This window comes from Fundulus heteroclitus, chromosome 5 (assembly GCF_011125445.2).
Source record: "Fundulus heteroclitus isolate FHET01 chromosome 5, MU-UCD_Fhet_4.1, whole genome shotgun sequence".
In the NCBI taxonomy this organism is placed as follows: domain Eukaryota; kingdom Metazoa; phylum Chordata; class Actinopteri; order Cyprinodontiformes; family Fundulidae; genus Fundulus; species Fundulus heteroclitus.
This window is the reverse complement of record NC_046365.1, coordinates 31,643,995-31,660,740: the sequence shown is the minus strand read 5'-3', so window position 1 is coordinate 31,660,740 and position 16,746 is coordinate 31,643,995. Positions and strand designations below refer to the sequence as shown.

The following is a 16,746-nucleotide window of genomic DNA, read 5'->3' as shown; positions in this document are numbered from 1 at the left end:
CTGCCAACCTGTGCAGCCCATATGCCACTGTGCCGCCCAATGCACCATTTATATGGGCTCAAAATCAAATAATCCGATCATGACATGCATTTACTCACACCAAGCTTTATTCAGATTAGAAACTCTGACATTAGCATAATAAATGGAAATAAGCTTCTTCTTTTTTTTGCCCAATTCATCTATTAACAAAAAAAAATATTGACCAATCAATCGATTATTAAAATAATCGTTAGGGGCAGCTCTAGTCCAAATGCAGCGATGGTCAGTCTTTTTTCTCATCCTCCTCCCCACTAAACAAGAAGCTCTTTTCTTGCTGTGACACCTTCTTTAAGTTTCATTTAAGAGTCGCAACGTAGGTTTTTTTTTACGCATCTTTAAAGCTGAAGCTGACTGTTAACTCTCTCTCTCTCTCTCTCTCTCTCTCTCTCTATCTGTGTGTGCGCACGTCTTCCTCTCTGTGTCAGATGGTTCATTTTTCTTTAATTTTTTTGCTGTTTACAAATGTTCTCAGGAAGGTAATTTGCACTACAAAAGCCTCGTACTGATACAAGAAGTGCACAAACATTTAAGTGTTTTATTTCTTTTAATTGTTAAGTGTTCTTCATTGTTTGCCATACATTGTTAATGTTTTTTTTTAAGGGAGCACTGCACACGTTTGAAGTTTTTTTTTTTTTTTTTTTTTCTATCTCATACATGCCTGACATGTAAAATGAGTTTTCCTCTATTTACTGCTGTTGCATCTGTAGGCTTTGTTAGTCAGTTCATGAGGGAGTGACCAGGGTCGTGCTCTCTGGGTGTGGTTGTCACACAGTGCGATCTCGTTCATCTGGCTACTTTGTTTCAGTCTCGGTCGTCATTGATGCATTAGTGAGAGAACGCGGGCTAACTTCAATATTTATAGATGTCTTACCTCAAAAGACATGACACCTATAAACAAAAGACATGACACCTATAAAAAAAAAAACCTGTGCAGTCCCATCGACAGATGCTTTTCCTCTTCTCCCATGCAGAACACTGGTGTCATTTCAACCTCAGGCCATAGGGGGGAAACTTCTGCAAAAACACTAGCACTTGTACTAGGCTCCTTTTAATAAATGTTTGAATTGACACGGTGTAACATTTGTTATCATTAAGTCATTTTTATCATGTAAATGGAAGAAGAATAGGCAATATTGACTTCAAGAAATCAGCCCAAAAAAATCGTCCCTACACATCGGGTACCTGTTTGCCTTATGTCAAAATACGTATTAGCCTTAAAAAAAAAACTGTATCGTTTGAGCCCTAATCTTGGTGTCCTAGAATGGTCTAGAAAGTATTACTAGAGATGAGGATGACAGTTGTGATTAAAATTTATCGAGCAATTCATTGATTTCATTATTGTGACAGGCCTATCTATAAGTGGCATAAGAAATTTCTTTCACATAATTTAACCTGGTAAGGCAACTTATTCAATTACACCGCTGCATCCACAACTGGCTGAATAATATGAAACATACTGTATTATACATAAACACACATATCTGGGAGGTTGAATGAGGTAAATTAGTATAGCAAGCCAGCAACTCGGAATGTTCTCATCATCGCATTTCAACATAACGGCCCATTACGCTGAAAGTTTTCAAAATTACTCTGAAATTAGACCACGAGTGTAGCGGTGCTACATGCTAAGCTAACAGTACAGCACGGATGTTTCAGAACAACTTAGAGCTTACGTGCGTCAGTGAAATAGTAAAACACTCGGACAACAGACCTGCAAGCTAGCGCTAGCTGTTATTAGCTTCACAGACAGCCCAAAAACAGGGTTCTGTCTTGGTCTTGGCTCTCCTTTCAAGCTGCACCACACAACGCTATGCTGCGTGAATGCAGACTGAAACAGCAAAACGACATCCAAACATGTGTCCTGTCTTTGTTGTTTATTAGTTAATGTTTCAATTAATTTTCAAGTAGTACAGGAGCAGCATGCAGTTTGCACAAGCCTAGTGCTCCCTCATGTGGCTACAGACAGTAATGTTTACCACTTGGTTCATGTTGGTCAATATGATTTACCATTTAAAACTGCAGGGGTAGTGTGTACGACCCATGGATGGAGGCCTTAGTCCTTGACGCGGCTGACCCGGGTTTGATTCCGGCCTGAGGTCCTTCACCGCATGTCTTCCCCCCTCTCTCAAAATCCTCTTTCCTGTCAACTCACTCACAGAAAAAAATAAAAAACAAAATTGATATACAAGTAGCACCTGACTCTAAGTTGCAGGATCGGCATTTAGGTACAAACTCCCAACAGTCATTTGTGGTGGTCTGAGACATCTGTTTGGCCATTGTTAATTTTAAAGTACTGGCCTAATCCTGCTTAGCTCTGAAGGCCCATTTTTACCCCTGTTTAAGATTTGACAGTAAATGAGAAAAGCATTGATCAGAGGTAAACATTGTAATATGCATATTTAATTCATTAGGAATTCCCAATGGAGACAATAGTTACATATACCATAGTTGTCTACGTTCTTCTCCCAGGTATTGCAGCTTTTGTCTGATTTGCAAAGACATCCATTTAATACACTGTCTGCCCTCCTCCGCTGAGTTCGGGAGGGAGGGATCTGTGGGCTATCTGTTTCTCAAACAAAGAGGCTGTTCTTCCCGGTAAGGGGTCAAGCCAAATAACCTATACCCCCCTGCCATAAAACTCATGTAATGTTTATCTTACCCTCAAAGGGGGAGACAGTCAAAACTCATGCATTCCTCAGCACTCCCATATGAATACAACTAAGATATTTATTCTCCTCAACACCGTCTGAAAGTGTTTGAATGACCACCTACAGACCCGATGTGTTTCTCTACAAGTAGCAGAGTTATAGTCTGGGTGTTTTTTTCTTCTGCTCCTGCCTCCCAAAGATGAAATTACATTCTTTTAAAAAGCACTACTAAATTGAGATGCAGCTGTTGGCTGATTTTATATCATGCAACAAAGCAAAAAGTTTTGCTGAGCTAGATTCTGAACCTGTTTTCTGTGGAAAAGGGGGATTTAGTTGGAATAATGCATACCTTAACTTATTGAAAGATTTATAAGTAAACAGTAAGTGCATCTCAAGCAAACTAGAAAGGTGTTCATGCCTGAATAATGATGAGTTTATGTCTCTGAATGTGTTTCTGGTTTTACAAAAACCTGCTGTGCTATTTATATCTAAGCTGCCATCTGCCTGTGTGAAGTGGACCAAGTGTTTTATTTGCATGTAGAGCGGGTAACTCACATCTGATCCCAAACAGACCCGGACGACACACATGGAATCACCTTTTTGCCTTCTTGTAATGGAAACGCCATGAATACCTTTTAGCACAAAGTCTGAACAGAAGTGCCTGGATTTTTTTTTTCTTCTGTTTTTCTTACTGTTTGTAATTTCAGGGAATCAAGCACAGTGGAGCTCAGTGGTTAACACCCCCTGTTAAAATGCCAGGTTTTCTGAAGGTAAAAAATGAGGCCATGATAATTTTTTCAAACTTTCCACATATTGTGTGACTTTTATTCTGTGCAACTCTATTAAAAACAATTCGCTCTGTAACAAGAAAAAATATGTAGCAATCCAGTTGTATAAGTGGCCATATCTTTATACTGATGCATGTTAAAGCTTCCATTGATTTAATCTCAGTGTTTGATAGGAACATATCAGCTTCTCACAAATTGACTTACCGATATTTGTCCGCTCTGCCTCTGCCTTGCAAAAGTTCTCCAAATCTATCTGACTGAGGACATCTGTAGGTGAGCCCTCATTTATTCTGTTAAATTTAGTTCTGATGTCTGGCTAGGTTGTTCCAAAACGTCTTTATCTTGTAAAGTCATCGTTCTGTTGATTTTGTAGTTTAGCTTGGACAAAGTGTGAAGCTGAAAAACAAATCCTCTCTTCCTCTTCAGCTGTCTAGCTGACACCTGATATTTAAAGCCATTCATAATGTCATCCACTTTGATTAAAAACCTCAATGTCATCTGAAGAAAAGTAGCTTCTGTCCATGATACTGCCACAGCCGCTGTGGGTAAGGTGATCTTTTGGTGATACTTAGTGCCAACTTCTGTGCCAAACACACATTTTGGAATTATTACCCAAAACGTCAGGTTTAGCTTTGTCAGACCCTAACACATTCACCTTTTGAACCGTCTTCTTGATTAATTTAAAAGTAAATCCTTCTGATACATTATAACTCATCTGCAAACTAGAAGATGCAAATGTGAAGAAAAAAATATATAGTATAGAGGTTTGCAACTTATTTGTTGGCAGATGGTTACTTTAGATTGAATTGATTGAAAAGAACTGGATTTAAACTGTGCCCCATATAGAAGCTTTTTTTTTATCAATAATCTTGCCTTATTGAGATGTTGATAAATTGTTTCATTAAAGTTTTAGGTTTATCAGACCTCTTTCTTAGTTTAGGTTGAGACTGCCTATTTGAAGAAGGACATGTATTATGAGAGGGTTTATTATGAAATTGGGTGAACATCTGTTGGCTAATCTGTCTTCTAAAGTATGGTTCTCTTTCCTGTCATTGCGTACTCGCTGGTACCCTGTCTCATTTCTCTAATTTCTGATCCATTTTCAATTCTTAACAGGTTTCCTTTTTTTTTTTTTTTTACATCTGTTCATTTATATCTCTGCTGTCATTTTCACTTAATCTTGAAACGTTCTTCTTCTGTGCCACTTGATGTCAACTGAAGTGATAACTGAGTTTTTAACCAAGATCTTACAATTAAAGTCTAGGTGATAATTAACAAAGTTTGTGATATTTCTGTCTTCAAACAGTAGACAGTCCAACTGACCGTCTTAAAACATATCAAAGATCACCTGAAAAAGAAATCTGTGATTAGGTTGGACGTTTCTCTTAAGTGTTCTGCGTGTGACTTCACTGACTGTCGGTAGTAATAATTTGTAGCTTAAAAGTACCATTGCTTAAATAAATGTCAAGGGGTTTTCTTTTTTAAAAAGAAATACTTTGCCTAAAAATGAAATGATCAGTGTTAGAAAATTACTTATTTTAACCCTATTGTCATGATTTGTTCAATGGAAACTGCAAAAATAAAACATTACCTCCAAATTTGTTTGTACTCTCCACATGGAAAGAGGAAAGAAAGTTGGAATGGGGTACCGCGCGCGAGCTATTTTTAGAAACACAACGTCACGATGACGTCACATCACGTGGTACGCAGTGGGGCAAACTCCGGAAAGCCGCCGTTGTTTTGCTGTAAAAGAGACGTGCGTTAGCCTAGGTTTTACTCGGTAAACGACTGCTTTTTCCAAATCTAAGACCATGGTTTTTAAACATTGTTGCTATGGAACGTGCAACAGCGACTCGAGTTACGCTGATCGGCCGCATACGAAGGATGTTTTCTTCGAGACTGCCAAGGAGAAATGTGTGCGCTGGGACCGGGGCGGTCGGCCTACACAACAGTTCAACCCGGAAAAAGTTACCAAATTCAAGTACATATGTAGCAAGCATTTTGTCGGAGGAAAGGGCACAACCGAAGAACATCCTGACCCAATTCCAGCGACATCAAGTCAAGGTAAGAGTATTTTGGTGGCCGACATGTTAATAAAGTAGCGCCTGCTACCATGATAGCATATAGGCTTATCATGGTAGCAGGCGCTAACATGATAGCCTGCTACCAGGCTTACTCAAAAACATTTCAAATGAGACAAACATTAAACATATACCCATTCCTGGACGGTGATTGCAAACAACAAAATAAAAAAAAAAAACGGCCGACGCTGCCATGATCGCCGCGCAGGAAAAAAAAAACAAAGCTTACCATTCATCAACTCGGCCAGTTTTCCAGTCTTTTTAAGCCCTCGAACCTCAAGCCATCGTTTGAGCTGAAGGTATGTGTGTTCTTCGACAGTGTGACCAGTAAACCGTGCGCCTGGGACATCGTCTTGGGAAAGTTTAACGGCTGTAAAGTCGGTCATATCGCTGTTTCTGTTGCGCTTGTAATAGCTGGGTTATCCGTGCTTTCTCTCCTGTATGCCCTACCTAAGCGGCAAAAGGGGCGTTGCTCTTGAGACGGTGACGTCACGTGCGCGGTACCGCATTGGAGAAATTGTAATAGTAATTTGGTGTTTAAAAATAAAGGAAAAAGATTAAACTTTCTTTAGTTTTTCAAATGCATGAAACAAATCATTATAATGATTGGAAAATGTTCCTTAAAGAAATTCTTGACTTGATTGCAACATTCATGTCTATTTAGCAAATATATCACCAGAATGTTTGAGCAGTCTAGAAACATTTTCTAGAGGAAATATGTGAATATGTGAGATATTTTTTGCATTGCTCAGATGGGATTTTTGACCCATTTGTCCACACAAATGGTCTTCAAATCGTTGTTTCCAGGAGTCCTTTGATCCTCAGTTCTTTTCAAAGCTTTTCAATTTGATGAAAGTAAGGTAATTGATTATTAAGTTTTATTTTCCTTTTCTAAAACCAGGTAAGAGGTTCTTTGTCTCCGTTTGGGACAACTGTCTTGCTTGGAAATCCACGCTTATTTCATAATCATAATAATCATCTTTATTGCCATTGCAACATACATTCCAATGAAATATGTTGTCTGCATGTAACCCATCCCCTTGGGGAGCAGTGGGCTGCCACTGTGCTCCACCCGAGGAGCAATCTGGAGTTAAGGGTCTTGCTCAGGGACTCAGAGTGGCAGTTTGTGGTTATTTCATCTACATAACCTTGTCACAGTTGTTCTTGTACATTTCTTTATTTATCATCCCTTTGGTTATTTGAAGTCTGACAGTAAGGCAGCCCACAGAATGATATTTCCACCTGCAAATTTCACTTTCAGCATGGTGCTTTTGGGGTGATGTACAGAACCATTCTTACTCTTAACACGATGTGTGCAGTGTCATCCAAAGTGTTCACCTTTTGATCTTATCTGAACCGACCGTATTCTTCCAGTATCTCATTCGCTCGTCCGAATATTCTGGTGCAAACCTGAAACAAGCCTTAACACGCTTTTTCCTCTGTGGTGGAGTCTTGCACAGGGAGGGCGCATAGAGGCCATTGCAGTTCAGTGTATTATTTGTTATTCTTATGAGAAAATTGTACCCATTATTTCCAGGTCTTTCTGAAGGTCTTTGAAGTGCTCTTTGGCTCTGGCACAAGTTGTTTGAGTATTCTTTTAATTCGTCTGTCAGAGACCTCGCAAGGCGCTGACCTTGGCTGTTGCTAGTTTATGGTGAATTATGTACTTTCCATTTCCTGGTTATGGTTCCAACAGCAGTCACTAAAACATTCATTGGAAGTTTAGAGATGCGGTTTTAACCTTTGCCAATAATATTTTTTACAACAGAAATAGTTTATGAAGGTTTCTTTGCTTCTCCTGATCATACCTCTCTGTGCATTACTTTGGTACTGAGAAACCTTTTTGTAGGTCATACTTTTATTTTTAACTTGCTGATATTGAGTTGTACATATCAGATGTAATGTGACGGATTTCAGCTTGTTTCTTGACTTTTGTTTTCTTTTCTTCATGCGTTTAAAACTTATTCCATTTACCATTCCACCTCATTATACATGCCGTAATTTATCCTTCGATACTTTATATGTCTTGGTCACCTTGGTTGTTACCAATATCTAGGGTAAATATCCTTCTATCAGAAATATATTTACTCAAAACCTTTTTTAACCTGTTGTTTTAAAAAAACATGGCTACGGTAAACTTTGACCACATCAAATAATACAATCTCTCAGGGCACATTCATACACAGTTACAAATATTGGGAACTACTCCAGGCTATGTTGATTGCCTGATTTGCGATAAGTGCTTTTCAGAAATAAAGTGGAACCCTTGAATTTACGAGTTGTTCATGAAGGCATATTGTGCCAAGTTCAGTGGCATCTCATTGAAATGGTAAATGGTAACTATGGTGACTATTTATCTCATTGAAGATTGCAATAAGTTCTTGGGGACTTTTTTTTTTTTGTTCTCATATTAATCCCACTTGAACAAGAAGCAAGTAACATAAAGGTCGTAAGACATCGGAATGAAGCAGCGTCTCTTAGCAGCAAAGGCATTCACACATCATACCAATGTGATAATTTTCTGTGTTTTGGCATCAAAAATAAGACTCGATGAATGCTGCAAATGCTTCCATTCACATATTCAAGCTGTCCAGAGCATTTCTGCAACATGTCAGGATTGCTCTGCATATTTGAATAACATTTTTAATTTCTTATTCTTCTGCATTTCTCCTGATTACATGTTTCCAGGTTTAGATAAGAAAGGAGAGCATGGAGAAAAATATTTGGATTTCCAAACTTTATTCCCTTCATCCCATTGTATAAACCCTGCTACCTCCCTCACTCTGACCATCCCTCCCTTACTTTTTCCTTCTGCCCTCCTAACCTTACCTCTTTGTGTCCAGAGAAGGGAGCTTTAGCAATGGTTTTGCACTGTAACTGGTTCTTTTGAAGTTCTTTTGTATTTCTTTTTCTACTTACCTTTGCTAGGTAGAGATCTGGGCTCATATTTATTAAACTTCTCAGTTCTTTCTTAAGAAAACCGTTAATAAAAGACTTGCATATACCATTTTCTTTTTTATCCAAAGCTTTGCTCAAAGTTGGCTATATAGCATCAGTCTCACTTTGAGCAAATTGAAGGACCAATCTCAGATGTGATTTATAACATTTGGCTTTGCCCCAAAGCTGATCCTGGATGACGTTTTTAGAAAACCCCTGTCAACAACCAATGACTGATTTGAGAGTGTTCTTCTCAAGATAAAATTGTGAAAACTTTCCTAAGATAAGTCTGTATGCAACACACTCAGGCTTCAATTTTTTATGAATGTCTGAATGTATCCATTAAATTGCTGTAGTAAACTAGACAATATCTGTTCTTACCATTTTTTTATGACACGTTTCTAAACAGGGGGAGCTTATGTTTATAAACCCATACATTTGAAGAAGTAATAATTGCAGCCATTAATCCTATTAACAAACCTAACTGGAGAGAAGATTAAATACTAACGTTTGTTCAGTTAGTTTTAGAAACAAAACATATTATTAAGGGAAAGTTCAGTCCCATCTTAATTAGTACGATGAAGAAAGGAAGTTTGGGAGGACATCTCACAACTTTTGACTTCTCTCACCAGCTGTCAAGCTGCCTTTAAGTCCAACATTACACACACTGGTGCGTATACTTATTTTTGCCCTTATTTCTTTCGTGTTGTATACTTATATCCCGTTTACACTACCCTTTTTGTAACCGTGCCGAGACCAGTTCGAGCTCGGTAACTGAGATAACTATCGAGTGTAAATGGATCACAAACTGAACTGGACCGTGCCAGACAGACACAACCAGACCGCGCTAAATGCAGACCAGTTCGATGGGTGGGCTCGGCCCGGTTCTTCAGTGGCTCGGTTCTCTGATAACAAAGAGCGCATGAGCAGACCATGTCATCTCCTTACAGTCAGCTGACTAGTTTTGTGGTTTCAGACATTCATAAAAATACTAGCTTCCCTACGGTGCCACACGGTTTCATGTGATGATTCTGCTTAGCAGAGTGATGAACCTTGACGTCTGTCGTTGTTTCCTGCGTATGTAGGCCCTGATTAGACGTTTGTTTGTCTTATCCACGTCCCAGAAGCCGACTCCGTCAAGTAAATTCACCAAAGGTTGCTTTCTTCGCCTGACTCTCCGCAAAAAGCAATTATAACCAAGCATAACTTCCTGAATGTTACAGGTGCCGGCATTTTCATTTGCTTGAGTCCCTCTTTCAATCCATAGTACCGTAGATCGTCACTAGGAGGCTAGGGTGATAGGGTGTAAATGGTCGTCAGAACCAAGCTCGGCATGGTTAACTGATCCAAGCTCAGTCCGTGCTCGGCATGGATCGGTTTAACAAGGGTAGTGTAAATGGGGCTTTAAACATATTGTCTCTACATTATTTTGGCTGCTGTGTACATAACTGATACATACACTTAGGCAGGGGACCCCTGGGCAAACCACTGAGCACAGTTTCTGAGGTGGTGTAGCACATTCTTGGGGAGGACAGTACTGTGGAGTGGAGGGTCACCACAGGCCCCTAACCTTAAATAACTGGGAGAGTTAGTATTTTGCAACCTCAAGGCCCCAGTGCATTTTTTTTTTTATTCTCAACACTGAACATCCACATTGAGAAGTTTGGTAAATATGGACTCTAATATTTATACAAAATGTATAATTTAAAAAAAATGACAAAGGATGTGAGTTTTCCAGTCAGCTTTTCAGCATCATATAGCTCAAACCCTGTTGGATCAGTCAAAGGCAGATGTCAGACATTTTAGGAGAAAGAAAAGTCACAAATGTTGACATGTTAGCTATCCCTGTGCTCCATGTCTATTCTTCTGCGTGTTAGTATGCATTTCTATGTTGCCGTTTCTTGGAAATGTTACGCTGTTTTCATAGTAGCTTTGTTACTGTCAAAGCCTGACAGTTTTATCACATTCCTGAAGTCTTGAAACACTATTTATCAGCAGTGACTGGCACTTGAGAAGAGCAAAGTTACCCAGGAGAGTCATGCTTTTTTTTTCACTCTGAATGTAATACTTTATGGCTTTTCAGTTTAAAAAAATGACATTAAAGTAAAAGAAACTGAAGTTTATGAAGACAAGATTAAATAGCCTCAGTTGATGCTTGGACTAGGAGCCTTTGCTTATTGCACTTTCTAAGTAAGATGCCATATTTTGTCACTGTAGATTCACATTGTAAAACTAAAAAGCTTTAACATTTAAAAATCAACAGAAGTGAGCTAAGTATGAATCACGTTTCTTTAGTGGTGTTTTTGCCCCCCTTAAACATAAAGTTAGCATATATTAAGCAATTCATATCTGACACAACATAGGAACACTTGAAAATACACCCATGCTGCTTGTATAGGATTTAAGAGGGTAACTAAAAGAATGATCAAATGCATACATCTGTCTTTAAAGGTCAACTAACAGCCAATCAACTTTTTTTTTTTTTTGCTAATAAACTGTATACATGGATGTCTCGTAGTCCTGTCTGAATGTCTCTGTCATCATTTTGATAATTTACGGCTCATTTGTTAAAATCCTGCTTTTGTGTCTAAAACCATCTGTGTGGCGCTCTCTTCACCCAGAAAAACTGACGTCAGTAGTTTTGGTGCTGTGGGGTATAAAGGGCGTTTTTGTGTCATACATTACTTCATTGCAAGGTGGAGTTGGAATAATGAGCTGTGCGATCTTTCTATCAGTTTTTGCATATTTGTCTGATCTCCTGCAGCCTTATGTGCCCTCTATATACCTTAGATCTAATGTCCATTTGTGTTTAGCTGTCTCAAGGCCCAGGTTTGTCCACAGAAGTGATTGGGCTTTTTCTGTTGTAGCGCCTAAACTTTGGACCCAGCTGCCCCTTCATATTAGACAGGCGTCAATTCCTGGTGCTTTTAAATCTCTTCTTAAGACACATTTATACTCTGGCTTTTAACACAGTGTGAAGGTTTTTCTCGATTTGTACAGTGTTTGTACTCATTGATTGTTTAAGAACATTTAAGAACAACTGGTCAACACTAGTTCTTAAATGTGCTGTACAAATACATTTGATTTGAGTTGATTAGAATTTTCAGGTTATTGATTTATTAACTTAGCATTCAGTTTATTTAGCATTTATTTACCTTGTTCTAGTAGCCCATACCCCATTTTTTCCTCATTTAAGAATTTCATTCTGTAAGAATGTGTTTATATGCAAAGTTTTAATTTTTGAAACTCCTTGTGGAAATTGATTTCAATGAGCACGCACTGAAAGTTCGCCATTTACACAGGTGTACATGGTGTGGGCTCCATATTGGACCAGGATTAGTCTTCAAAGTAGTTAAAATGTCAAAGGTGGAATTTGAGCATCCATCTCTTAAATTTGAATTTCATTCATCACAGAGAACATCAATCATACTGTATGCAGGTCTGCACAGTCCAGCCTCAAAACTCAACAGCAGGAAATAGGAAAATGTTTCCTTCACTGGAAGATGATAAAACCTTTTTCCAAATGAGGATTTGGATTATGAAGTCTGAATTTGACTGCATTTCTTTTTAATCTTCTCTCGCACTATTACACCTCTTTGTCTTTTAACTTCTTTATGGAAACAATATTGGTAATAATTCATTCTAAAATGACTTACTTCATCCAATATGGAGACATTTTGCTGACTTTACAAATCAAGCTGTCCAATGATTGCACATTGCTTTTCAACAAGTTAAAGTGATGCCTCATCCTGTTTCTGCTCTTCATGATGAGCACCGTGCTATGGTTCTCTGTTGGGCTTTAGCTTTACTTCACTCTTTGCATTATTTTATATTGTGGAACTAAAGTGAGCAGTTGTACAAAGAGGTGGGGCAATCTGAATGCTTACAAACACTATGTTTTGCAGAGAGGGCTGCAAATCATATGTGAAATGTATTCAATGCAGGTTTATATTAAGATGAATGTAACAAAAAAATATCCGTCATGCTTACTGTACATTCAGTGTGGCGATCAAAACTCTTGACTGAAGTATGACCTTTTTTGTTTGTTTTCTAGATTTACGTAAGCAGATGGAGAGCTCTGAGCTGAGGAACCAGAGGCTGAAGGAGGTGTTTCAAAAAAAGATTCAAGAGTTTCGCACCGTCTGCTACGTCCTCACCGGTTACCAGATAGACATAACCACCGAGAACCAGTACAGGCTCACCTCGGCCTATGCAGAGCACATGCAGGACTCTTTGCTCTTCAAAAAGGTATGCAAAACTACGAGGACTCATTCCATACCCTAGCATACAGTCTAGTTTTATTGACAAAAAGTCATACTAAAACATTTTGACCGAGCGCAGTGAGCGCCGTGTACCACAAACAATCGCTTATGGGTCAGTAAACACTAACAGAATTAATCCATATAGGCACTCTTGATTATAATGCACACTTTTTTGAGAAAATTAAAGGCTTTTAAGTGCACCTTATAGTCTGGAAATTACGGCATGTTTGAAGAGAACCTAATGATCAGCCTTTTTTCAGGTGTCTAAAAAGTCTGTTTGGACCAAAATTTAATGAATGGGCTCTCAGTGCAGTGAACAACGCATATCACAAGACAGAAAACTGATACAGCCATTACACTTTCACTGGGGACATTATTGTAAAGAGTAAAAAAACGTGGATTCTAGTAGAAAACACGGAGCCATTTACAAGACAGCAGGCTGTGCAGCTGACTTGAACTCTCAACCTGTACATAACCAACAGGTCACCGGAGTTGAGTTTAGCAACTTGGATACAGGTTATTTAAATATGCTATCATCTGGAATCCAAGATCAATTCGGATGCAATGACACAACTTTTTAAGTGTGGATGTGTGCTTTCTAACCTCCACACCATCACATTTGATGAGATCATATAAGGTTCCAGGTAGTTACCAGTAACTGGAGGAGCTTTTGTTAGCATATGTCCTGTGGTCATAGAGGAGAAGGCTAAAATGAGAATATACAGCGGTTTTCTGTATTTTTTTATAGTGTTGATTCTTGTCTCGTTGAGCTGAGAACATTAGTAGAAGAATTTAGTGTTTGTGATATAGAGTATCAGAGTGATGATAGGACAGTGACACAAAGCTTTAATCTCCCTCTTACTCCCTGTACACTTATTGAGCGGGTTAAATACAAACTGTATGTGACTGTCCCTTAGCTGTTGAGCAAATCCTTTACTTAAGTAGCTTTAGTGGGGGGAAATGTTGTCCTTCCCTCTCTCTCACATCTTTGTCTCTTTTCTTCCTTTCCGATCTCTTTCCTGTGCCGTGCACATTTATCCCCTTTATCTCTGTTTTTGTTTATCTTCCCCATTCTCTCCGCAGCTCTGATCTGAGCTTGTAACCGCGGGTAATCACTGTGTGTTGTTGCTTGGTTGTGTGATGATAGGGGACCTGCAGCTAAAATCCAAACCTGGGAAATCATTCCAAAGAGTTAGGGGGCATTTTTAATATCTTTGTACGTAGTTAATGCCTTGCTCAAGTACTCATTTGACTGCTGCTGGGGTAAACTTTGACATCATAATATGAATAGTGGGATTAGAATGAGCATAATGTGTGAGTTTGGGCGTCTAATTATTATTATTGTTATTGCTAGTGTGTCCAGTTCACCCACCTGAGACGCTGCTGGAGGAGATAATTTACTGTCAATATTTGTTAACCTCAGACTGTATCTAAGAACACAAACAGACGCTCTTTTGTAATGCCCTCTTGGTGTGCATTTTCACGCTACAATGCTCACATGTTAGCCTCATTCTTAGCCACAGTCTCTTTGATACCAATCTCATTTTATCCCACTTTCCTTTTTCATTCACTCACATGTGCAGAGATGCATTTACAGCCAAATAAATGTGAATGCCTTCTATATTAGTATGCAGTGTGCATTAAATGCATGTAGTGGGGTTTGGAATTAGAACTATTTGGGTTGCACACTTCACACTTATTAACCATGAAAACATATATAACTGTTTCGAGTGAAGCTTGAAATGTGACATATGCTTTTAAATCCTTCCCCTATCACACTTAAATCATTCAGCTGTGGTCTATATAAAGCCGAGCTGCAACGGTTTGGTTTGAATTCCTCGTTATTGTTGCTTTACAACCCCTCTTTTACCCCTGTTCTGAGGTTTGTTTGGCCATTTCTGTATGCTGGGGGCGGTGTAATGAATAAGGCATTCCTCAAATTGCTAAATTTAGACGCATATGTCGCGGCCAACTTACGGTCTTACAAATGTAGAGTGGTAACGCTTGAATCGTTTACTTGTATGAGTCAAATATTGATCAGACAAATGTGACGTCATTTGAGGAATGCCCCATTGTGTGGGTTGATACACCCAACAACCGGAGATTGTCACTTATCTACTTCTACTTCAGCATCCTTGACCTAGGACTACAAAATTGCGGCGAGAAATAAAAATGGTGGTTTAACGAAATTAGTTAGGTGGGAGTCCATGACCTTGTTTAGCAGCTCCACATCAAATACCGTGACAAAATTGTTCTAAAAATGTAATGGTAAACTGAACGACTTAAAAAATATAACCCAAGGAGAGTATGAAAATATCTATGCAGCACCTGGAGAGACTACATTCAACTTTCCTGCTCTCCTTGAGAATTCAAGCACACAAATAGATGCATTTAAGGGCAAAAAGTGGATTATGTACCTTTTTTTTAAAAGATGCAAAAAGTTAGAAAAAAACAGGAGTAGAAAACTATGAAAACAGTGACAAATAATTGAACTGCTATTAAGCACAGGCTGCTAAGCAGCCGCTCAAAGGTTTGAGGTAACATCAGGATCCACACATAAATCTGGCTTCTTCTTTTTTCTTTTCTTTTTTCAGTCATTTACATGTTACATTGTCACGATTCCTGTCCCTGTAGGTGGCAGAATTATTAAGCTGCACAAGTCAGCCTCTAGCAGCAGGCCATTGCTGTAGAGACCGGGATATAGTAAGACGGTCCATAGAAATTTAAATTAGTCTGTAAGATTTGATCTGCTGTTGACCTGTTCGAGAATAAAACATCTTTCAATAATTTGCCCACTTGATTAGTTTTGTCTCTTGCTCCTGTGTCGTCTGATTGCTTTTCGAAGTTCCACCTACAACCTAGTGACAATCCAGCAGCGTGAAATGTGAACGCTAATAACATTTTACCCAGTCTTAAGGTTTCGATTCGGTGTGTGCTTGTGTAGAATATGAATAATAACGCATTTTATTTCATGGGTATGTCTATAATCTGGGATGCAGGAATATGCATTTTAATGGCTGGATAGTCTGGGGATGAGGGGGAAAAAAAACTTGGGATTTTGAAGAGGAAGCACAGAAGTCGTTACAAATAGGATTCTAATGTTCTTCACCTCAGCAGCAGGATTGCCAGATAATCCTGCTAATATCCCCCTCCAGCAGAGGCAACCAAATCCCCTTTCTATGATATAAGCTTTTTAACTAGCCACAGTCACGTTCCTCTGCTTGTTGTGTGTTAATGAATTCATCTCTGTATGACACTGATTGAAATGTTTTCACCAACCTACAGTCAAATAGATTTTCGGCTAACATCACTCTAGTCTGAGAGTAATATTGAGGGGAAAAAAATTGCTAGACAAAATTCTTGTCGTCATGCTCAGCCTCGTCTCAGCATGAGTAAGATCTGCCTCATTATGTGATAACTAAATCGTTTTTTTGTTTCGGTCTTCATCATGGCTTTAGGTGTTGTTGCAAAAACTTTAGTTCTTTTCATCATTAAATCCCTACAACTCCAGCAGCTGTATGAAGCTGTTTGAAAGTCTGTAGAAATAATGGATAAACTGAAGCAACACGATTGCTTATAAATTCTGGAACCTAAAGAGTAATTGCATACTCCCACGAATATGCAATAATCCATGCAAGTATGCAGTATTAGGGTAGACAAATCTTTCCATATGATTTCATAAAAATTAGCTGCATTTTAAAAACTGCTAATGTTGCTAAGATCTGAATTTGAGTTCAATGGGACAAGTGTGCATTATGAAGTCAAGAGGGGTGATGGTCTGTTAAGTATAGAATAAATATGTACATCTTTCTTTTTCCAGACTTTATATCCTTGTCTCATTCACGTATCCGCCTTGCCATCCATCTTTTCCAGCCATTCATCTGTTTCTCTGTAAATGAAAATGAGACGCTTCACTTCTCGGCCATTCAGCCGTCCACTAATTTTCTTTTTTTTCCATCTGTCCCTACTACACCTGTCCATGCATCCTATT

General features: G+C 38.7%; 1 protein-coding gene across 1 annotated transcript in view; it reads left to right on the top strand.

Annotated features, from left to right (window-relative positions):
• LOC118563208 (mitotic spindle assembly checkpoint protein MAD1-like) overlaps positions 1-16,746 on the top strand; it is a 65,581-nt gene that overhangs the window by 23,664 nt on the left and 25,171 nt on the right. Inside the window, exon 6 of the mRNA XM_036137422.1 lies at positions 12,548-12,741. Coding sequence (XP_035993315.1) covers positions 12,548-12,741 — 194 coding nt within the window. The remainder of the gene's footprint in view (positions 1-12,547; positions 12,742-16,746) is intronic.